Source organism: Leucoraja erinacea, chromosome 7, assembly GCF_028641065.1.
Source record: "Leucoraja erinacea ecotype New England chromosome 7, Leri_hhj_1, whole genome shotgun sequence".
Classification (NCBI taxonomy): Eukaryota; Metazoa; Chordata; class Chondrichthyes; order Rajiformes; family Rajidae; genus Leucoraja; species Leucoraja erinaceus.
In genome coordinates, this window is record NC_073383.1 from 61,500,751 (window position 1) to 61,526,526 (window position 25,776).

Sequence of the window (25,776 nt, forward strand, 5' to 3'; positions counted from 1 at the left end):
GTAGGTTAACCTATGATGAGCATTTATCAGCACTGGGCCTGTACTCGCTGGAGTTTAGAAGAATCAGGGGGAAATGAAGAATGAAGCATACAGAATAGTAAAAGGCTTGCATAGAGTGGATGTAGAGAGGACGTTTCCACTTATGGGAGAGTCTAGGACTATCGTTATTTGATCACTTCAGCATTATAGAATTAAAGGACGTTCTTTTAGGAAGGAGATGAGGAGAATTTTCTTGAGTCATAGGGTGGTAAATCTGTGGAATCAGAATCAGAAGGTGGAATCAGAGGGCTGTGGAGGCCATCAGTGGATATTTTTACGGCATAGATGGATTCTTGATTAGTACAGGTGTCAGAGGTTATGGGGAGAAAGCAGGGGAATAGGGTTAGAAGGGAGAGATAGATCAACCATGATTGAATGACGGAATAAACTTGATGGGCCGAATGGCCTAATACTACTACTATTCCTTATGACCTTATGAACTTATGTTTTTGATGCAGGCTTTCAACCTGTAACATCGACCACCCTTTGCCTCCACAGATGCTGTTTAACCAGCTCAGTTCCTCTAGGTTGAATTTATTCTTACTGGAATGTAGGAATCTGAGAAGTGACCTTAGGAAGGTTCATAATTTAATTAGGGTTACAGAGAGCATGGATAGTCAGAGGGTTTTTTTCCTAGGGTTGGAAAGTCTAAAATTAGTGGAAATAATCTTAAAAGAGTGTAAAAAAACAAAGGACTCAATAGTACAGATGGCATCTGTGGAGATAAATGAATTGATGACATTTTGGGTTGGGACCCTTCTTCAGACAGGTGGAGTAGAGAGGAGAAAGCTGGTAAAGAAAGGTAGGACTTGGGCAAAATGTTGCAAGTACTTGGTGGATGCAGATGAGGTAGGGTGATTGCCAGATGGGTGGAGATAGTAACCAAGGCTAGAGGTGAAATGGGGACACAAGGGTGCCAGATAAAGAAGGTAAAGGAGGAGTGAAATATAAAACTGGATAAGGGTGGAAGGGGACAGGGAGATGGAAAAGAGGAGAGCTAAAATGAAAATGGGAAACTCTGAGTAGGAAAGGGTTGGAAATAAGCAGGTTAGGAAAGGATAGAGTTATGGGGAAAAAGGTATGCATTCAGGGGATGAGGAGAATAAATCACAAAAGTGGTTGAGTATAGGAGAACAGGGAGATTACTTGAAATTGGAGAATTAAATGTTCATGTCATTGGGTTGTAGGCTGCCCAAGGGGATCTGAGGTGCATTCTTCCCGTTTACACATGGCCTCACTGTGGAAGTGGAGAAAGCTGTTGATGGAAAGGTCCATTGTGAATGGAAAGGAGAATTAAAATGTCTAGCAACCAGAAGCTTAACAGAGATTTGGAGAGTATGGTCCTCACATTGGGGTGGGGAGAGTGGTGATAAGGGTGGTCACATTGAATGAGTGCCAGAGGAGATGTTATGAGCAAAGTTCTTGGAGCAGAGCAAGATGGTCCACTCCCTTGACAGTCAAGGGAAAGGGAAACAGGAGATATAGGTCCTTAGTACCATCTATATCTCTTGTTCCTCTTTCCCCTGACTCATCTGAAGAAGGGTCTCACCCGAAATGTCACCTATTCCACTCTCTGATCTTTGCTTTCGTCCGTCTGTCCGTGCATTCGCTCGCTCTTGGTGCTGGGGCTTCTCCCCTCAGACTTCGCCAAAAACACACACACACACACACACACACACACACACACACACACACACACACACACACACACACACACACACACACACACACACGGCAGATCGCTGTCCGGCAGATCGGGGCTGAGACCAGGAGCAGGGTGAAGGATGACATCAAACGGGTCATGGCAGCTATCGAAAAAGTACGGAAATGATAAAGGGGAAATTAAAAAGAAAACACCCAAGTTCCTCTTTTCCCTGACTCAGTTACCAATTCCTTTTGTCCAGAAATGCCGCCCAACCCGCTGCATTTTGTGTCCATCCTTTAATCTCTCAGCCTGATATAGCAGAATCTCCCTGAATTAGCTTGACGCCATGACGGAAGCCGGTTACGGAAATGGCGCTAAAGATTACCCATCACCTACTATGGCTTTTTCGCGGAGTGAACCATCTTGCTCCGCTCTAAGATCTTTGGTTATGAGCAGACTCAATTGCAAGCTTAAAGGGCATAGATACAGATCATTGGATAGGAAAGAAGTAGAGAGATAAGAGTCTAACATAGGCAAATAGGATTAGAGTAATTAGATATCACGGTTGCCATGGTTGATTTTGGCTGAAGGACCCATTTCAATGCTGTACAACTCTATGACTCTAGGTAAAGGATTCATGATATTGTTCCTCTATTTAAAGGTCATGTACCCTCTAATTTTAGCTAGTGTCAAGCAAGAACTGGAGAAACTTAGACTTGAACATTAACTGATTTCAAAGTGTGAACATGCAGTGGAAAATATTTGTTCATTCTTATGTGAGTGGATTGTTAATTCCAAATTATTATTAGAATTTTAACAGTAAACTTAATGGGATTGTCAGACCTTTTATGTACTATATTACATTTAAAACCCAAAAATATAGTGGAAAATTATATTTGTGACCAATTTCCATTTTATGAAGGACAGCAGAGCATTCTTTGGAAATGCAGTTGCAATTAACCACCATGGACTGTGATCATATTCATGACAATGTAAGGAGCTTTACATTGTTCAGATTCTCCCGCTCTGGATCCTAGCGTTCCTCTTAAATGACATTGAGAGTGCAGATTGATAAAACTTGGCACCTCACAGGGATATAATTGCTTGCATTCTAGTCAGCAATTTATTTTACTTGCAAGTAACGATGTTTCCTAAATAAACTGCCAATGGATTCTGTCAAACTTCATTTGAGAATCAATAGGAGAGAAGCATTGATCATCAGCCATCGTTTTCCAGTTGAAGAAAAGATTAACATAGGTTTGTCAGACACTGAATTGTTTATTCTGGTTTGCTGTTCACTGTTTCAAATGATATGTGTGACCTTGTTAGCATCTGGACTTATTTACATATTTAAAGCCCCTTCAGAGCCTACCAGTGATGAATTATTGACACCAAATGAAATGTTTTGATAGTTAACGACACAAAGCGTGCTTAATGTTTTATGTGTTGCTTCCTAGCTAATTATGTAGATGACACATTTGTCAGACCAAGACTGCCATTATAAAACTGTTTCCAGAGGGTGGAAAAGTAGGTTATTCGTGGAGTAATTAACTAGAATGTTCAATGACCTGTGAGAGCTTAGAATGTCTGCCAATTCATGCATTGTTTTGCCACAGAAGCAGAGGATTAATTAAATCCTGAATCATTCTGTTCCACTCAAGAGTTGTTTGTTAATATATAGAGATAACATCACTGATCTGGTATTTGATATCGAGGACATGACAGCAGCATAAAGTGAGTTCTGATTATCTCCAAGAGCTTGTCAGCTGGGATTGATTTCCACTTACTCGTTTTATGTAACAGTTCATATAATGTAGCTGACCCCAGCTAGCATTACCTTGTCATTTTACTTCATGGATTGGGAAGATGAGCTGAAAATAGCTGGGTTCTGGCCTTGAACCTGCCAGGGCAGTGAGGAAGTGCCACTGATCTGTGTTTTATGTAGTAAAATCTCTACATGTCACCATTACAGAAAGAAATTGTCATTGCAGTAATAAACCCTTGTCATTACACTTTTATTTAAGTCTTCTGCGTATATGTGTGGTAGAAATGGCTTTTCTAAATGTAACTAAAGTGTCAGAAAGTGACACTGCAATAGTTCTTCATAAAGATTGATCTTATTTCTTCATAAAATATTGCGAAGTAAATTAAAGAAATTTATATTGGCTGTCGAATCATCTTGCAAGGGCAGAAAGTAATATTTACACAATAAATCTGCAGTGGCAAGATTGTGAATGCATGCAGTGGGTTCTGAGATGTTAATTATTTTAATTTGGGGAAATATGAGGAATATTCTTTGATAGGATATTTTGTTTACATTTTTACTGACCGATGTTAGATGGTTTTTGGTCTCAGAAAGTAAATGTTAACATATGCAGAAGAGGCATACAATTAAAACATCGAATAAGTGAAGGAGTAGTGATAAATACTCAGGAATTCTCAGTTGCCATGAGAAGCTAAATGGCACAATCTTTTTTTCTTAATATCTTGCACCCTCTGATCATACCATTTGATTAAAAACGGCAATAAATGGTGGAGTATTCCAACGTCAGGCAGCATCTCTGCAGAACATGGATAGGTGATGTTTACGGTCAGGACCCTTCTTCAGACTGAACAACAATCTGTATTTAACGACCCATTGGGATGATTAATTTTTGCATCAGAAATTGTTCAGTTGCATGTTACCTGAGTTCAGATTTATTACTTACCAATGAATTTAAAATTTTGAAAACTGTTGTAATATAAAAGAATATGAGCAAAGGAAAAATAAAGGTAATTTCAATCATAATTATGACTGTGGGATGCCCCAAATCACTTAAAAATGAATTACGATTAATGTTAAATAAGCAAATATATTATAGCTAATATGTGCATGACAGGGGTCAGTATACAATAAATGACTGTGGAAAAATGAATAGAAAATAATTAGCAATAAATTCAAAGCAAAATTATTTTGTAGATGCTTGAAAGTCTTTGCCATTAATGACAGCTGATGGCAGGCTATTTGTCAACCTTAAACCCAAAGTAGATATTTAAAAAATAAAGATATTAACAGATATTAGGCAAAAAACAAGTGGATTGAGATATATCATAGATCAGTCATCAACTCAAAAGGGGTTTGAGAGTTAATATGCTTTATCCTGTTCCTGTGTCCCAGTGTAACAGTATCTGTTGATTTACTGCAATCATTCATAAACTCCTTTTAATTAAATGTTACTGAATCACAGGTTCATCAAAAAAGAACACTGTGGTCCTGGTCTACAGAGGCCAGAAAATAAATGGTTCTGTGGTGTATCTGGCCTCCCATTCTGATGCATAATTCTCTATTTTCTTCTGCAATCCAGCCATTGTTTAATATATTTGAAAAATAGATACATATTTTAAACCATTTTCCTGTTGAAGCAAAGATTTAATTTTATTAACCCAGAACATTTGTAAAGCATTAGTTATAGAATGTAGAACAGCACAGCACAAGAACAGGCTCTTCGGCCCAAGCGGTCTGTGCTGAGACGATCATTTTTCACATGCCCATGACCCGTATCCCCCCATTTCTTGCATATCCATAAGTCTAACCAAGTCTTATAAATGCCACTATTATATATGTTACAACCCCCAATCCCGGCAGCATGTTTCAGGCGCGCACCACTCTTGTATTAAAAAAAATTTCCCCGCCCATCTCCTTTAAACTTTGTCCCTCTCACCTTAAATCTATGCCCTCTAGGATTTGATTTTTCCATCCTGGGAAAAAGATTCTGACCATTTACCATATCTATGCCTCTCAAAATTTTATATGCATCTATCAGGCCTCTCCACCTTTGGCGTTCCAGAGAAAACAATTCAAGTTCAACCTCTCCCTGCAGCTAAAACCCCCTAATTCAGGCATCATTCTGGCAGACCTCCACTGCTCCCTTTCAAAAGCCTCCACATCCTTCCTATATTGGGGTGACCAGAACCGCACACAATACTCCAAATGCAGCCTAACCAATGTCGAATTAAGCTATCACATGGGATACCAGTACAATCTCACAGCCTTATGCAACAAAGGTCGGTTTATTTTCAGTGTATTCTATAGCAAGAATATTTCATTTTTTTTTTAATTTCATGACGATACTGCTGACCTTGTTGGATCACAGCACAGGAGGTTACAAACTTTGCACTAACAGCAGAGTAACGATCGCTGACAGCAGTGTTGTGAATTCCACATTAAGCTATGCATGCACAAAACTCCCAAAGTTGCTGTTTGCTTTACGAGTGTAATGACAGTGAATGCTAATAGATTTGCCGTCAGTGTCACTGCAAAATCTAGGCCAGTATGTGTTTGCATATTTTACAGGGTGGAATATTCGACCCCTGACCTAGAAATCATGTTAAGAACTATAACTCATATTCATAATTTATAAACTTTAATTGGAGGAGTCAGCCCACAGTTGTTTTGGGATCATTAAAGTGGTTTCATGTTACAGTATAGCATCAGATGAAGGGAGCGAAAAAATTAGTTAACACCAAACTGAGCTTTGATCTACATTAGATTGATTTCTTGAATGAGGGAGAGGCAGCATCTAAACTTGATGAGAGACAATCTCAAAACTAGATAAAATATATATTTTTAAACTTTTCTAAAGCCAAGGACCTGATACATGATGTGAACTGATACGAGTTAATAGAAGGACAAATACAGTATATAGTACATTGTAACATGCATCAAAGCACAGTAGATAACATATTTCATATTTATCTGTGCAAATTATGTAGTGAATGTGGTATTTAGACAGCGAAGTGGCACTTCAGCAAAAAAGGTTTAGTATCTATAAAATTTAAACTGACACTTTTGGAATTCCCTGAAGGAGCAGCTGCCAGAAACTGCACTATTTCTTTTGGAAGCTGTCTTGCTGAAGATATAGAAGAATAATAGGAATAAGAAAACACTTGGGGGAGAAAGCCATGTCACATAACAAACCATAGCTGAAGTATTATGGTTGAATAATATTCAGCAAATTAGGTTGTAAAGGAAAGGTTTTGTTAACTGGAGAAATTTATGGAAAAAAAAAACTGCCTAGAAATTGGCTTGTATTGTGCATTTTGTTTACCTGGTCAATTACTTTAGCAATAATTTCCATGCAAAATTGAGAAATTAGATCGTGACACGGTGGCATGGTGTTGAAGCGGTAGAGTTTCTGCCTTACAGCGCCAGGGACCTGGGTTTGACCCTGACTAAGGGTGCTGTCTGTACGGAGTTTGTACGCCCTCGCCGTGATCTGTGTGCGTTTCCCCAGGGTGCTCCGGTTTCTTCCTGCACTACAAATAAGTGCAGGTTTGTAGGTTAATTGGCTTGATTTAAATCTACATTGTCCCTAGTGTGTGTAGGATTGTGTTAGTGTGCAGGGATCGCTGTTCGGCATGGACTTGGTGGGCCGAAGGGCTTGTTTCCCCGCTGTATCTCTAAACTAAACTGAGATGCAAGAAATTCTGGAATCCTAAATCCTAAATCCTACATTTTTATACCAAGTCAATTAACGTACAAACCTGTACGTCTTTCAAATGTGGGAGGAAACTGAAGATCTCGGAGAAAACCCACGCAGGTCACGGGGAGAACGTACAAACTATGTACAGACAAACATCCGTAGTCAGGATCGAACCTGGGTCTCAGGCCCTGTAAGGCAGTAGCTCAACCACTGCCCCACCAAGCCACCAGGTATTGATTGACCGAAGAGTCAGTGGGGGGAGAGAAATGTGGAGATAATAACCAAGGCTCAAGGAATTGCGTGGAGAAAACAAAAGATAGGAATATAATAAGGAGCGTGGGGAGTAAAACATAGATCCTGAGAAAAGAATGGATGGGGTGGGGGGAAATGGGGGACCTGGAATAGGGAGAGGATTAGTGATGAACAGATGAGGAGGTGAGGAATGGAAAAGAAGTGGGTGAAGGTGGTAAACAGAGTTAAAAGAAAAGTGTACATGTCTTGTGGGGGGGAGGAGGGAGCAGTGTAGTTGAGAAGGATAGAGAGAGGTTGTTACCTGGAAATTATGAATTCATTATTCATGCCTGTGGGTTTCAAGCTTTTCAAGCAAAATATGAGGTGCTGCTATTCCATTCTGTGTGTGGCAGTGGTGTAGGCAGAAGACGGATCGGTATGGGAGTAGGCACATGATGAAATTGAGAGGAATTAGCTGGCAGAAAGAGGTGAGGGGAAAGGTGAGTTGCCAAGTGATAGGTGGATCCTGGTATGGTGTTCATAAGATCATAAGTTCATAAGTGATAGGAGTAGCACTAGGCCATTTGGCCCACCAAGTCCACTCCGCCATTCAATCATGACTGATCTATCTCCCTCCTAACCCCATCCTCCTGCCTTCTCCCCATAACACTAATTTCACACTGAACTACAGTTCACACTGATGGAGTTGAGGGGAGATAACTAGTAGAAAGATGTGAGGGGAAAGGGTCTGGCAAGCATTGGCAAGTTATAAGTGGATTTGTGTAAGAAGTTCACACTGGTGTAGTCAAGGAAGGATAGCTGGGAGAAAGAGGTGACGGGAAGGGATTCACACTTAAGGAACAGAAATTGGACTGGGCATCTCTAATTAACTTCCATGATGTTTTCCCAATATCAGATGCGTAGGCAATAATGACAACTGTCAAGCAATTTCCTTTCCTGCCCCTCCCAAAATAAATTTGAGTGTGGTGCATTCTTTTTTTCATTATTTAGGCAGACATATGGGATTCAAGGCTAATAGGGTAGCTTTAGAACTGAAAGCAGACTGTGCAATCATCTCCCAAAGTCTGCAGAACATGCTCAAACTTGCAGGGAATTTAGTTGTAGCTACTGAGCAGAACAAACCACGACTGCCTCTGTAGCAAAATCAATTGAAGCATTCTATTAAAGGAGATTTCAAAAACAATTGTAGTTGGCTCAGGAAACATCAATGATCAAAGATTATCAAGCATAACTTTTCTATGTCTTTTCAAAGATCAAGCATATTAAAGTTATCTATGGAGGACTTGTACACAGACTACTGTCTTTAAAGGTACCAGATTATTCCTGGACCTTTCTGATGAAGCTCTTTTTGTTTACAAGCTTAAACCTTTGTTGTTATAATATTTGGAAACTGTGTCATTCTGCAAGACACATTCTCACACTTTATACAAGTTAGTCTCATGGTAAAGGCCCTGTCCCACTTACGTGTCCTTGGCACGCAAATTACGCAACCTCATCGTCGTGTTGAGGCGCACAGGTATTGTGTGGCCACGCGGGGCCGGTCCCACTGAGAAGCGCGGAGGGGTATGGAGTTGTGCGCAGTATCGCGCGGCGCTCAGAAATTTTGTAGAGAACGAAAACTTTGCGTGCCAACGGCCTGTCGCGTAACTGACGGCCAAAGTGGGACAGGCCCAAGACCCTGGCACAACGCAACGTCTCACCTCCAACAGCAGCAAAAGCAAGCAAACAATCGCCAAGCTCGGCCTGGAGCTCACGGCCGTTGCAGTCCGGATCCGCCCCCACTTCTACTCCCAGTGCGGGGCCAAGAAAATTGAAGATGGACACAAAATGTAGGAGTAACTCAGCGGGACTGGCAGCATCTCTGAGAGAAGGAATGGATGACGTTTCGGGTCAAGACCCTTCTTTCAGTGAAGAAGAGTCAAATGACGTCACGCGCTCCAGACGGCTGTGCCGGGCACATGAAGTTGTGCGTGTACTTCACGGGACCGTCGCGCCTCAACGCAACCACGAGGTCGCGTAACTAGCGTGCCAAGGACACGTAAGTGGGACAGGGGCTTAATTCTCAACCTCTGGATAATGCCATCCTTACTAGAGCATTGTAGACATCATCTCGGCTCTATATTCATGAAGGAACATCATTATTTACTTCAGTGAGGATGAGATTGCACCTAGGTACTGAGATTGACCAGCTCTGCTGATTTCACCAAAGAGCGGACAGGCATTGTCTACACTCATATCAGTGTCAGGGATATGAAGAATCCAAATCTACGTCATTCAGGGAGAATTCCACTCCCTGAATAATTATGTGATCATAAATCAGTCTTAAATCAACCTCACCTCTACCTTATTCAAAGACTGTGCACTCTAATCCTGTGCTTTTGCATAAGGGTAAATGCGCTCCCATCATCTCCCCTGTCAAACCTATCAGGTTTCACTAAGATCTCTAATTTATTTAATTTGTAATGGCTACAGATTCAAGGTAGACAAGTTGGTGTGCTGCCTGTATTCCAACCATTGGAATGAGGTATTGGAATCCAATTCAACCCAAGAAACAGGCATATAGTTCTCAGTGAGGAGAGTGTATGACGTGAGGAGTGATAGGCATGTGGTAGCAGCTTTTCTCTTGTCCTTTGAGGTGGTGAAAGCTGGTTGAGAAATTCTGTTGAAGAATCTTTGGTGGGTTACCACAGTCCACACTATATCATGACATTCTGCACTGTGTTTATTTTCCCTTTTGAATTACTCAATGTACTCCACAATGGTATGATTTACCTTGCTGGCATGCAAAACAAGGTTTTTCCATTGTATTACAGGGTGGTATAGTGGCACAGTGATAGGGTTTCTGCCTTACAGTGCCAGAGACCTGGGTTCGAACCTGACTACGGGTGCTGTCTGTATGGAGTTTGTGCGTTCTACCCATGACATCGTCGGTTTTCCCTGGGTGTTCCAGTTTCCTCTCACATTGCAAAAACGTAAGGTTTGTAGGGTTAATTGGCTTTGGTAAAAAAAATTTAATTGTCCCTAGTGTGTAGGATAGTGCGAGTGTACGGATGATCGCTAATCCGGGCAGACTCGATGGGCCGAAGGGCCTGTTTCCGGTCTTGGTACACATAACAATAATTAACCAATACCAAGTGGTGTATAATATTGATCAAAGCCATTAAGTGAATGCACCCAATTTTATGATTTTATTTTGCTACTTCCTAGGAGATGTTACGTTCCGGCAAAGGAAACATAGAAGTAATTGCACCTTGCAAAAACAAAAAGGCAAATTGTCCAGTTTACTCCAAGCATATGTTCCCAATTTAAATCCAGGCAGATACTCCCAGTGCATGGCTGTCAATGAATATTTGATTGTCGTTTTTTGTTGCTTGACGATGTAGAACATAGCATTAGAATAATAGATTATTTCAAATCACCAGGATGTATGGAAATGTTTTATGTAAAATCTAATTAAATGTTGAGCACAATTTTATTGGAGTTATACTTGAAGTGGACAATTATTTTATGGTCCACAAATCTTTGTTATGAGATTGTACATTTGTATTTTCTTCAATAACTCAATCAAAATAAAATTAACCAGAACACAAATGTCATTTCCATTGCCTGTTGGATTTGCAACAGTTTTGTTACAATTTATTACTGTTTTTCTTTTATTTATCATGACTCCAATTTACTTACAGCTATATTTATGTTCAATATGAATTAATTTTTATTTAAAAAATGAATATTTATATCAGGTTTTGAATGCATATTCCAATTATTTAATGTAGTTATTCGAATGTAAAGTTAGATCTAGAGTATGTACACATATTACAGGATAAGATATTTTAATAGAATATAGAAGGGTTTACAGAAACAGACCCTTCATCTAACCATGACGCCAAACGAACTAATCCCATCAATCTGCAAATGGGTACATCCTTCTATTCTGATTGTCCATGTGACTGTCTAAATGCCTCCAAAAATGATGCTCTCATATCTGCTTCTACCACCCCCTTGACATTGCATTCCTTGTGCCTGCTACTCTCAGTGTAAACAACATTTGGCTTGCATGTTTCCTTTCAACTTTCTCCTTCTCACCTTAAACCTTTGTCCTCTAGTATTTGAACATTCAAATCCAGGGGAAAAGGGTCTGACTGTGTACCGTACCTAAGCCTCTCATAATTTTATAAACTTTTATCAGGTTGCTAGTCAGCCTCAGACATAACAGAGAAAATAATCTAAATTCGTCCAAGTTATCTTTATAGCTAATACTGTGCAATCCAGGCAACATCCTCAGGAATTTGTCGGTCTTCAAAAATGAATCGGTCTTCCATCTCCATGTGTTAATGGGTATGTAATTTTTAAAGCAGCTTAGTTTTGCTCATTTAATAATTACATGCACCATGGTAGTTTCCCCAAACTATTCAGTTGAACCGTAAACAGGAACTTGTGCGTTGATCATGATTGAAACTTATCTACATTAATGATGTTGATTCAAATCATGATGAAAAGGTTATGTTACCTACAGTGCTGATCACTGAGCTCTTAATAACTTTTGCTTTGTCTTTGAGTTGTCCTTGGTGCATAATTAAGGTATGGAGAAATAAATGTTGGTAATAATATCCCTAAAATAGTATATTGAAAAATCATGTTAATTTTTTGTTGTTGCAGATAGCCCGTCACAGGCGAAATCATTCTCAGCACAACCTTTCAGACATTACTGGGATGGCGGATCAGTCTGTAAGTACTTCATACAGAAGTTACCTTGTACTGTATGTCTTCTGACTGACTCTATTTCCTGTCACATTTGGGAAAACAAGAGGCTTGCACTTGTTAAAGAAAAGAAATGAAAGACCGTAACTTGTGCTGGCATGTGTAAGTGCAGTTTGCTGGAGAGAAATATATTTCCCACGTCTGGAAGTAAGTAGAGTATAATACACACTAATCATGCTGTCAACATTGCTCAAGCATCAGTTCCTTCTACTTGGAACTTGGTCATGAAAAGCTGTTGACCTCAATAAACCACCAGCACATTGCAAGTGACAAGGCCCCATGTCAATTTGATTACAATGGGAAATGGTCTTTCAAAGGTAAATGTAATCGTGCTCTCAGGGGGTTGTTTTTTTTGACTGGTTGATCTGATAAAGAATACCGACACTGACATAAAGTTGACTTTGTGGAGATGATTAGCTTTAAAAAAAGAGAAGCTAACCCTGGTTGACCAGATTGGAGTCTCTTCCTTCATGTCCCCAATTAATAACTTCCTGATGCCTCAACCCACATTGTTGCCCTTTAACTGACACTTCCTATCCTGTCTTCCAATAACTGCCTCATTGTTTTCATTTACTTGAATATTTTGTTCCAGCAAAAAGCAGCAATCAGCATCAGCATGCCAAAAGTAATCAGCTGTAGTGTGCTAATATTATGGTTAAGGTACCTGTGGGTATAGATGCTTGCAGGGCACTTCTGGTTCCATCTTCCGTCTGCCTGAAGTGATTCACATAATTGAAAGCAGTTACATTGTCCCTGAATGGCTTACTTTATTCAAACATTCTCCTGGATATCTGCAACAGTGCAGTGGCAATAATGTATTGATGTAGATATTTGTATAAAAATACTGCAATAGAAGTTTGTTAATCATACAATTTTCACTTAGCTCCCTTCTAACCCTGCACTGCATCATGGCCTACAAAATTGCTCACACAGATAGAATGTGAGAAACACAGTAGCTAATTCCAGCAAAGAATATGCTCATGAAGAGCAATATGGTGATGAACAGATAATTTATTTTCATGAAGTTGGTTAAAATTTGGCCTTAGCCTCAGGAAAAAATCCCTAGTCTGTTGTTAGAAAGAGAGAAAGGATTATATGTGTCCACTCAAAAACATGGATGGAGTCATGGTTCACTCTCACAACTGGGATTGTGCAGCACTCCTTCAGTTCATTGTGCTACTCAGCAAGACAGGCTGCATCTCTGGAGAGAAGGAATGGGTGACGTTTCGGGTCTCCCCAGAGATGCTGCCTGTCCCACTGAGTTACTCCAGCATTTTATGTCTACCTTCGATTTAAACCAGCATCTGCAGTTCTTTCAGTACAGTACATTCAGTACCTTCAGTACATTGCCAGGATGGGTGATTCCAGCGATACTCAGACCAGGTCATTTTCACTACCTTCAATACTTTAGAAATATATTTTGTATCCAGCACTGAATGTAGAAATGCATAGAAATCATCACACTATGCCAATTTCATAGTGATTATAATAAAGCAAATGTTGCTCTTTAATGATCTTATATATCGTCTATGACCCATTTTTACCTACACCTAACTTTTGATGTTTATAGCCACTGGAGAAAAATGGCATCTTGAACAAAGCAAAGATAACAGAAGGAGGCAAAAAACTGAGGTATGTTTGAACATCATTTAGTCTTCGCTCTGACTGGGGAATTCCTTGGAATCTATTATTTGACATTTTGTAGCAGGAATTAGTCTGAATTAATGTGTTAATAAGGAAATAATGTTTATTAAATGTTTAGAGTTTTTTGAGATTGCAACAAGCAGAATGGATAAGGGTGACCAATTGGTGATGTATTTGAACTTTCCGAAGCTCTTTAATAAAGCGCTGTATGAGATTATTCAATGGTGTGAATCGAGGATTTGCTAATGACCAGGCAAGAGAGAATGTTTTAAAAAGATCACTTTCAGCTTGCAATATCACAGAATCTGATGCCGATACCCCAGCTTGCGGAATCTTTATAAATATTTGGATGAAAGATACATTGTGATATATCCATATTTTCTAGCGGTACAAGGATGGGCGACAGTAAAGACCCTTGAAGAAGATGCAGAAAGGCTTCAGGAACACATGAGCAAGGATATGACTGATGGTATATAATGGGGAAAATGTATGGCCATACATTTTGATAGACAACTAGAAATGCAGTGTGATTTTGTAAATGATAAGAGTTTAGATTAGTTGATGTTCAAAGGGAACTGGATGATGTTCATTGAAAGTTAGCACGCAGGAGGAGCAGGCAAGAAAGTTAAACAGTAAGTTTTTATCGTAAGAGTTAAATCAAAGAAGCAGAAATCTTCGTACAATTTTATAAAAACCTGGTAGGAAAATGTTCGACTATAGATGAGGCTCTCACCAGGGTCTCTTCTATACCCCGTAACTCAGCTCTCACTCCCCATCGCCCTGCTCGTAACAAGGGCAGAGTCCCTCTTGTCCTCACCTTCCACCCTACCAGCTGCCACATACAAAGATAATCCTCTGACATTTTTGCCACCTCCAACAGGATCCCACCACTGGCCACATCTCCCCATCTCCTCCCATTTTGGCTTTCCGCAGAAATTGCTCCCTCCATAATTCCCTGGTCAATTTGTCCCTTCCCACCCAAACCACCTCCTCCCCTGGTACTTTCCCCTGTAACCCCTGGCAATGCTACATTTGTCGCTTTACCTCCCCCCTTGACACCATTGAAGGACCTAAGCAGTCTTTCCATGTGCGGCAGAGGTTCACCTGCACCTCCTCCAACCTCATCTATTGCATCCGCTGCTCTACATCGGTGAGACCGAGCGGAGGCTTGGCCATCGCTTCGCTCAACACGTTCGCTCAGTTCGCAATAACCAACCTGATCTCCTGGTGGCTCAGCACTTCAACTCCACCTCCCATTCCAAATCCACCTTTCTGTCCTGGGCCTCCTACATGGCCAGAATGAGTTCCACCATAAATTGGAGGAGCAGCACCTCATATTTCACTTGGGCAGTTTACATCCCAGCGGTATGAACATTGACTTTTCCAATTTCAGGGAGTCCTTGCTTTCTCCCTCCTTCCCATCCCCTTCCCAACTCTCCCACAGCCCATTGTCTCCACCCCTTCCTTTCTTCTTCCCGCCCCCACCACTCCAACATCAGTCTGAAGAAGGGTCTCGACCCAAAACATCATCTATTCCTTCACTCCATAGATGCTGCCTCACGCTCTCCAGCATTTTTATCTACCTTCAACATAGGTAGATGGTCATTTTGACAAAAATCAAACAAAATTCTTTGAAAATATTTAATTATTAATTGTACCAAATATTTGGAACTTTGTACTCTAGATGGCTGTAGAGGCTCAGTCACTGACTGTATTCAAGACAGGCCTCAATAGATTGGTGCATGTTGTGAGACTCAATGGATACGAGTTGTTTGCAGAAAACTGGCCCTGAGGTAATAGATTGGCAATTGAATAGCAGAGCAGGTGCAACATTCAAATACCTACTCCTAATTTAAATATAGTTTTTCACTATCATAATAAACAAAATGAATGTCTAATGTGAAGAGACTTCTGGTCCATGGCAAATTTGTTTCATTAAATTCAAAAGTGTAATGCAGGACATATTTTGTACCTGGATCTTCCAGTTAGGATTTTGGGTGGAATGATAATTACTTTTGTGGCCAAATGGCTATGCATTTTACCATGAGATAACTTTAGTGCAAAAACCCGTTTACTTTCCCCCAAGGTACGAACTAAAAATAGGCACAATGGGAGCTAATTCTGAACACTGTAATGTTCAATAAGGTCATATAACAGTTCCTAATATATTACTAGAATGAGTCATTTACCAAGTATATGATCTTTAAAAGAAACATCAAAACTTTGAGTTTAGTTTAGTTTAGTTTAGTTTATTATTTTGTGTACCTAGGCACAGTGAAAAACCCTTTTTGGTGTGTGCTATCCTGTGGGCGGAAAGACTGTACTTGATTGCAATCAAGCCTTTCACAATGTACAGATAGAGGATAAAGGAAATAATGTTTCGCGCAAGATAAAGTCCAGTAAAGTCCTAATAAAAATAGTCCCAGGAGTCGGACAATCAACAGATCTGAGAGGAGATTAAGAAGAGCATAGTTGTCAATGTTACTGTTGGAGTAAAGGTTTAAACAAATAGAGCAATTGTTATGAATGAATGCAGATCCACTACTGGGACCAGCACACAGACTAATGAGAGATCTAAAACATGCAGTAGAATCTCTTCCAGGACAGTGGGATAGCGTGTCTAGCTGATCCCTGTGTGTTTTGCCAGCCCACCATAAGAAATACATTTTACTTAAGCATGTTTTGAAAAGGAGGAGTGTGAGTTCTCCAACATGAGCTTGTTGTCAGAATGCTGCTGTGACACAAGTGTTCCTGTAATTATTTGCAGTAATGTTTAGTTTGGTTCTATTTACAGAGGAATCCACCTCCTTCAAATATTGCCACTGGTGGTCCAATTTTGGTCTCAGACCTCCATGTACATTCACAGACCCCATAAAAAGAGATCATAGTTTCCCCTTTCTCTAAGGAACTAAGTTGCACAGTGTTGCACGCTGCACCATTCCCAATGATAAGAAAATGATGAGCATACCAAGATTAACACTAAAGTTAAAGGCATTGAAAATGAAATTTACATTGCAATCATTATGCAACATAACTGAAGTGAGATTACCTGCAGAAAGAAATTTCACATCACTTGGCTTTTGTACAATCAGGAGACAAGTTGTGATTGGGAGAGTTAACAGACCTAATCGGCTTATACTATAACCCTCTTTAATATTTGAGGTATATTGACAGGGTGTGAGAGTAGAATTTAATTGACCTAATAGGCTTACACCATATCCTTCTTTCATAATCAAGATATATATTCTGCAAAGTAGAAACTCATAAGGATAAATAACTTTAACATCTCTAATGATTTATTGGAGGATATTGTCCTGTCTCCATCAATCTATATTAATGCGTGAATAATATGTATTATAGAAAATAATCTCACTAATATTTCAGGTTCGAACGTCTCAAAAAATCTTCTGCAATGACGGAGTGGGAATTAAGAATTAGGTATATAAATAGCAAGTGTTGCCATATTTTAAGAACGTTAATTCCCCTTCTATCAGTGTAGACATTATTAAAATGGCTGTTTTAATTCTTGGGCAAGTTTCCTTTTGGATTGAGTGATATACATAAAACTAAGTTTAAATTGGGCTGGAACAGATGTTGCTGGAATTTAATAACCTTAAAACATGGCAAGTATGTTCTTACTGTATTAACATTTTCCTTTGGAATTTTCTGATTTATTACCCATTTTAGGAACTGGTTCACAATGGATAGAATAAAATTTGCATCTCTGAGCTGACATAAGCGATTAATGTTCTACCATTTATAAAAGCTACATTCATTAAACACTGGTTTCCTATCTTTAAGGTAGGTTGCTAAATTGAGTTAAAATGATAGGGAGACCAGAACAATTTGTAATGCAAGAGATAAACTTAAAATGTGAAAGTTCATCCTCCTATGAAAATGAATTTATCCTATGAAAATGAATGGGACAAATACAGATAAGGATTTGCAAGTAATTTTAGAGGGAATGGAAATGAAAATACTTATCCCGATTTCTGAATGATGGTTCACTCCTCTTCATTTCCATTCAGAATTCAGAGTTCTTTCAGCAGGGGATGCATTCATGTTGCCAATTACAACTGGCAAAACATCATTTAAAAACTGAGTAAAGCTATATACAAAATGGGAGTGGTGTGCAGTGCACAATATGTGGTATGATTGGAAAAATTCGGGTCAAATAAAAGGCAGCCAAGACCATCCGGGGTGTATACGACAGAGTAAAATATTCTCCTGATTTTGCTATTGTTGCAGCGGATGGGTAAAGCACATTTATTATTACAGAATTTAAGAGTATACTACTTGGCCTAAAATTTGTGAATCAATTCCTTGTACCCTTTCCGTAATAGGTTCTAATGCAAAAGCCTCTTTGTACAAACTTTAACTGTAAGATTGCTGAAAGCGCCTTGAATGTTGCCAGAGAGAACCCATTCACTAGTGAGTAATCTGAAAATGTGGAAGCAGCAGATTTAAACATTACTTTCAAAAGATAGTGGGTCGGTATTTGAGGGAAAAAATATTGCAGAATTATGTAGAAAATTATGTAGAAAAAGATGAAGAATAGGACCAATTGTTTTTCCAGAGAACTAGAATGGGCTTAAGGGGCTGAATGTACATCCTGGAGCCAATACAAGCAACTCTATGATTCTACCAAATGCAATCATAATGCCCACAAATACTTTGGAAGTGACACATTTACTATAGGCCTGTGCGCAGTCCGGTTTTGCTCTTTAGTCAGGACAAGTAAGCCCATTTGTTTTGCACAGAGGGGAACAGTCGCAAGATGTTCAGCACTAAGACGAGCAATTACTTGACTCGTGCAGTTGACCTGTAATTCCAAAAGGCATCGTGCATTAACCAAATTCTTTATAGGACCCACATAATACTTTATGAAAGGGAGTCTATTAAATGCTGGATATCTGAACATTGAGAGGACATTTCAGAAGATGCTGCAAAGGATTTGTACAAAGTCCAAGGCAAGTAGTCTTGAGTATTGCTTGCCTGAGCAGTATTTAGGCAGGATACGTTGCTCAGGCTTCATGGAACAGACAAGATTTTCACTCATATGAAATCAATTCAACCAATATTGCACAGGTTATTGAAGAGAAGAGTGCACTTTAATAGACTATTACCAAACAATGAATATAAAATTCTACCCTATTTGCATTCAACAGATTGTAAACACCTTTTTAGAGAACATTTATTAGAGAGTCTACTCCATGACAGAAGGGGGAGGAGTTGTACAGTTTGATAGCCACAAAGAAGGATCTCCTGTGGTGTTCTGTACTTCATCGTGGTGGAGCCAGTCTGTTGCTGAAGGTACTCCACAGATTGACCAGTGTGTCATGGAGGGAGTGACCTGTATTATCCAAGGTGCTCTGCAGTTTGAGGAGCACCCCCCCCCCCCCCCCCCCCCCCCCCCCCCCCAAGACCACCTCCCATAAATCCAACTCCGTCCCCAGGATGGAACCAGCCTTTCTGATGTTTTTTTAACCCTCTTGGCATCAGCTGCCTTTGCCATACTGCCCCAGCAATGACAGAAAAGAGTATGCAACTGGCCACAACCGATTTGTAGAACAACTGCAGCATCTCACTGCAGACGTTGAAGGAGCAGAGTCTTCTCAAAAAGTACAGCCGGCTCTGTCCCTTCTTGTACAGGGCCATATTATACCATCTGCTGCCTCTTGTGTCTCCATGATATTCCTCTCTTCTCCTATTGGCAAAGATCTGATGGTTTGACACTTAAAGGGAAGATGTTAATGCAGAGTGTTTCCTCATCACAAAAAGTTTAGTATTTGGACTATTGGACCCAAGACCAAGGAAGTAATGTTAGACTTGGACAAAACATTAGTTAGATCACAGAAAAACCCTTGTTTGCAGTTGGCAGATGTAGTAGGAAAGATTATACTGTGCTCAGGAGGGTCAGCAGAAAATGGCTGCAAAAATAAATTACAATATCTGTCAACAGCTGCAAAGGAGAACAGATGTGTAATACTTCAGGTGTACTTGTTTATGTAAAACTTTTCAAGTGTCATATTTGTTAGCTTATGCATTACATGTGCTGTTGTGGATACATTTTATTTTTTCAATGTGTCGTCTGGGTTGGTCAGTCATTCTTCAGGTTTGGTAATCATTAATTGTTGAACAAATTGTGAGGAAAACCATTACGTGGAATAACTACAATTAAATGTCACATCTGGGCAGTAGAGGTTAGTATGGCCAATCTACAGCTGGCAAGGTATGTTCCAAAGCTGCAGTTCATTTGATTAGATTCAATCAATCAATTTAATTTGCAAGCCAGAGCAATTGAAAAGACGTTTTGAAACACAGCTGCACATGAAATTTAATGATTTAACATAATAACACTAAAAAAAAAAAACTGTCCCTTTCATATTTTAAGTTTCGCTATTTTGAGTGGCCAGTGCCAGTTTAATAGGCCAACAGGAGTCAAAGTGACTTTGACTGTTTAGACCTCCAAAGCTTTCTCGTACTGCTTCATTTGATTAGTGTGTTGACGCTGATCCTGGATTCTCTTGCTTTCTTACAGCGGCTCTGGAACAGTCATGTGATAGGGGAGCCAATAATCCTCTCTGAACTACCCTCTGCAGAGCCTTTGGCCATTCAGGTGGTACCACGTATTGATGCAGTACCATCAAGTCTAGAAACTCTGACCATGATCTTGTTTACATAAGATCATGGCTGATTTGGCCATCCTCTCTACCCTCCTATCTCTCCCTCCTAACCCTATTCTCCTACATTCTCCACTTCTGACACCCATACTAATCAAGAATCTATCTATCTACGCCTTAAATATATCCACTGACTGCCTCCATAGCTTTTTGTAGCAAAGAATTCCACAGATTCACCACCCTCTGACTAAAGAAATTCCTCCTCATCGCCTTCCTGTGAGAATGTCCTGTAATTCTGAGGCTATGACCTCTAGGCCGGTCACGGTGGCACAACGGTTGAGTTGCTGCCTTACAGCAAAATGCAGCGCTAGAGACCCAGGTTCGATACCAACTACGGATGCAGTCTGTATGGAGTTTGTACATTCTCCCCGTGATCTGCGTGGGTTTTCTCCGAGATCTTTGGTTACCTCCCACACTCCAAAGACGTACAGGTCTGTAGGTTAATTGGCTTGATTAATTGGCTTGATAAAAATGTAAAATTGTCCAAGTTGGCGATGTGCAGAGTAGTGCCCTACCGACTACAAAATTCAGAAGGTTCAGAAGGTTCAGAAGTACTAGACTCTACCACTAGTGGAAACATCCTCTCCACATCCACTCTATAAAAGCATTTCATTATTCTATACATTTCAATGAGATCCCCCCTCATTCTTCTAAACTCCAAAGAATATAGGCCCAGTGCCGTCAAACGCTCATCATATGTTAACCTATTAATTCCTGGGATCATTCTTGTAAACCTCCTCTGGACCCTCTCCAGAGCCAGCACATCCTTCCTCAGATATGGTGCCCATAAATGCTCACAATATTCCAAATGCGGCCTGACCACTCCTTATAGAGCCTCAGCATTACATCCATTTAACTCATTTGTCCTGCCTATTTTCCATAAGCCTTGTCTGTTCCTCACCTTTGAGTGTGTAATACATCTTAGTCTCCACTGCTCTTTGGGAACAGAATTCTAATGGGTCTGTCCCACTTAGGCGACTCTTTAGGTGACTGCAGGAGATTATGCAGTCGCCACATGGTCACCACATGTTCACGGATGGTTGCCTGGTAGTCGCCTTCATGGTCGTGAGGAGTTCCCGCATTCTGGGAACTAGTCGCGACCTCATTATGGTCGCCGTGAATTTTTCAACGTGTTGAAAAATTAGTTGCGACTAGAATGAAGCCGCCATGGAGAGTAGTGAGAATTCTCGAGCCGTAGGTGGGTCCCCAAGAGGTCCTAGTGGGATGCCAGGAGGATGAAGGTTCTCGGAGGTTCTCGTAGGTTGCAGCCGGTGCTGACCAGTGAATTTTATTGGCTCATTGGGGGAAAAAAAAAGGTAGGCAGTAGTTTTCAGAACCGACCGATCGGTAATGTTAAATGTCCACCGAGCTTCACAGCCATGTATCTCTGGTTTCTTAAAAGTGTCTCTACTCCTTCTCCCCTCCTTCTCTCCCCTTCTCCCCCCCTCTTTTAAAGGACTTACCGTACACTGTGCTTTTGCCGTCTTTTTACAGCGCCAACCTTCCTGTTCATCGCGGTGTGTGTATCACCTTGGCTTTGCACCATGTGAATTTTTTAGACAGGACAAGTGGAAGGAGCACTGTCAAAAAAATTCACGGGCTGGTGAAGGAAGCGATGTGTTTGTGTGTGTTCCACTCTGACAGTCGCCGTTCCAGTTTTCGCTTTTTCGGGTGACTGCCGGCAACTTGACAGTCACCGGCAGTCTGCTGAAAAATCGCCTTAGTGGGACAGGCCCATAAAGATTTATGCATTTCTAGGAGACATAATTCTTTGTCTCTATTTTTAAATAGACCAATTACTATTATGACGGTGCGATCCCTCTATGCTACATTCCTTGGGAACTACAGGATTACAGCAGTTATTGGAGGAACTTCTGCATTTGGAAAAACAAGGATTGATTAGAAATAGTCAGCAGAGATTTATGTGTGGGAAATCGTGTCCCACAGTTTGATTGTTTTTTTTGAAGAGGTGATCAAGCAGACTGATTAGGGTAGTGCAGACTACAATATTTTCAAGGGATTTAGCAAGGCCTTTGATGAGGCACCACATGGTAGGCTGGTCTGAAAGGTTAAATCATATTGGACCCCGATTAAGCTTTGAAAGTAGGAAACAGAAGATGATGGTCATGGATTGTCCTTCAAAATGGAGACCCGTACAAGTGCTATGTCACAGATATTTGTGCTTGGTCAAATGGTTATTATTCTCATTCTTTGGGAAATCTTAGAAACAGCCACCTGAATCCCAGAAAATGCTCAGGGACTTCTATGTCGCATTCATAGCAGAAAAACTTCAAGGACAATTAAATCCACAGGGCTACACATATTAAGTCGAATGACAGAGGAGTTTAATTCTGATAAATGCGAGGTGTTCAATTTTGGTTGGACAAACCAAGGCTAGTCTTATACAGTAAATGATGGGCCCTGGCAATTATTGTAGAACAGAGAGACCTAGAGGTGCATGCTCATAGTTCCATGAAGATGTGGACAGTGTACTGAAGAAGGCATTTGTTACGCTTGCCTTCACTGGTCAGTTCAGAGGTTGGGAAGGCATGTTACAGCGCTACAAGACATTGGTGAGGCCACATTTGGACTACTTTGTATAGTAAACAAAAGTGCTGGAGAAACTCAGCGGGTGCAGCAGCATCTATGGAGCGAAGGAAATAGGCAACGTTTCGGGCCAAAACCCTTCTTCAGACTACCTTCGATTTTCCAGCATCTGCAGTTCCTTCTTAAACTACTTTGTATAGTTCTGGTTACACTGCCATAGTAAGTTTGTCAATAAACTAGAAAGGGTGCAAAAAGTTGTACAAGGACGTTATTAGGTCTGGAGGGTTTGAGTTATAAGAAGAGACTGTGTATTTTACCATATGGGGGGGGGGAGCGCAGAGGAACAACTCCAGGACTGTTTGGAGTATGTAGACTGGGCAATGTTCAGGGACTCGGCAACGGACCTGAGCAAATATGCCACAGTCGTTATAGACTTCACAAAGAAATGTGTGAAGGACTGCATCCCTACAAAAACCTTCCGAGTGTTTCCTAAAGAGAAGCCTTGGATGAACCATGAGATCCGCACTCTTCTGAAGACCAGACACCGGGCATTCATGTCTGGAGATACAGAGGTCTACAAGAATTCCAGATACGACTTTGGTAAGGCCATCAAAAAGGCCAAAAGGGACTTCTGCTCCAAGCTGGAGGATGAGACGGATGTTCAGCAACTGTGACAGGGCTTGAATGCAATCACCTCCGACAAGGCAAAATCAGGAGGCAGCTCAAATTACAGCGAAGCATCACTCCCTGATGAGCTCAATGCGTTTTACGCACGCTTTGATAGGGAGAACACTGATATGCCATCCCGAGCCCCCATTCGCCGTGATGGTATTTCACTCACAGTCACAGAGGCTGACGTCAGGAAATCCTTCAGAGGCGTGAACCCTCGGAAAGTGCCTGGACCTGATGGCATACCCGGTCGTGTTCTAAAAACCTGTGCAGACCAACTGGTTGCAGTTTTTACAGACATTTTCAACCTCACTTCTGAGGTCTGAGTTTCCCATCTGCTTTAAAAGGGCATCAATAATACCGATGCCCAAGAAGAGCAAGGTGACGTGCCTCAATGACCATCGACCAGTGGCACTAACATCTGTGGTGATTAAGTGCTTTGAGAGATTTATTATGGCGCATATCAACTCCTACCTCCACAAGAACCTTGACCCACTGCAGTTCGCTTACCGCCATAACAGATCAATGGTGGATGCGATCTCACTGGCTCTCCACTCCGCTCTGGACTACTTGGACAACAAAACCTCATATGTCAGGCTGTTAATCATTGACTACAGCTCGGCATTTAATACAATCATCCCCTCCAAGCTGGTTACTAAGCTCTCAGATATGGGTCTCTGTGCATACCTCTGCAATTAGATCCTCGACATCCTCATCCACAGACCACAGTCTATCCGTATTGGTGGAAATGTATCATCCTGCGATAACAATCAGCATGGGAGCACCTCAAGGCTGCGTTCTCAGCCCTCTGCTTTACTCACTCTATATTCATGATTGCGTAGCCGGACATAGCGCAACCCCATCATCAAGTTCGCCGATGACACCACTGTTGTGGGACGAATCACTGATGGGGATGTCAGAGTATAGAAAGTATAGAAAGAGAGTCGGTATGTCAAAGAGGGCTCTCTCGAACTTCTACAGGTGCACAGTAGAGAACATGCTGACTGGTTGCATCGTGGCTTGGTTCGGCAACTTGAGCGTCCAAGAGCGGAAAAGAATGCAGAAAGTTGTGACCACTGCCCAGTCCATCATAGGCTCTGACCTCCCTACCATCGAAGGGATCTATCGCAGTCGCTGCCTCAAAAAGGCAGCCAACATCATCAAGGACCCACACCATCCTGACCACACACTCATCTCTCTGCTACCATCGGGCAGAAGTTACAGGAGACTGAAATGTGTTACATCCAGGTTCAGGAACAGCTTCTTCCCCACAGCCATCAGGCTATTAAACTCGCCAACAAACAGACTGAACTGTAACAGCCTATTGCACTTTATCTGCTTATTTATGTGTATATTCTGTATTTTTGATTACAATATTCAGTTGTGCTGCAGCAAGCAATTTCATTGTCCTATCTGGGACATATGACAATAAACTCTCTTGACTTGACGACTTGAGTTGTGCCAAAGAGCTTGGTTTCATGCTTAAGGGCTCAAAAACTCCCCCATCATCTCAGCACCTAGCCTGTCAAGCTTCCTCAGAATGTTGTGATTTTCAGACAGTGGATCATAGAGAATCACAGGAGGCTGGATGAAGTGTATGTAGGTCAGCTCTTTCATGATTTCTATGTCTACACATTGTGACCTGGAGATAGAAATGAGCAGGAAGTTAGGTGATAGGTCGCCCATCATTCCTCTGTGCTGAATCTGTTGATAGAACACAGCCATCCTGAGTTGAAGATCTGAAGCATGTAATGCTTTCAATAGTTTTTTATCACTGAAGAATGTTTTTATTTAAATGTATTTTTCAAATGTTTAGATCCATTTGGAAAGTATTTAAATGCTTCCAGACATCCAACAGTTGATCAAAATCTTTGGACGGCAGCTTTTTGCCAAATGGTTATTATTCCCATTCTTTGGGAAGTCTTAGAAGCAGCCACCCGAATCCCAGAGAATGCTCAGGGACTCCTCTGTCGCATTCATAGCCGAAAGACTTTGAGGACAATTAGATCCCAGGGCTGCACATATTAAGTGTGGCCATAGGCAAAGCGCCGTTCTTAAATATTGGCAGAACAATCCA

The 25,776-nt window shown here is 40.9% G+C and overlaps 1 protein-coding gene across 1 annotated transcript in view; it reads left to right on the forward strand.

Annotated features, from left to right (window-relative positions):
• The window catches only part of LOC129699053 (rho GTPase-activating protein 15-like), a 688,053-nt gene that overhangs the window by 133,545 nt on the left and 528,732 nt on the right, over positions 1-25,776 (forward strand). Inside the window, exons 4-5 of the mRNA XM_055638666.1 lie at positions 12,055-12,123; positions 13,727-13,788. Of these exons, the coding sequence (XP_055494641.1) occupies positions 12,055-12,123; positions 13,727-13,788 (131 nt within the window). The remainder of the gene's footprint in view (positions 1-12,054; positions 12,124-13,726; positions 13,789-25,776) is intronic.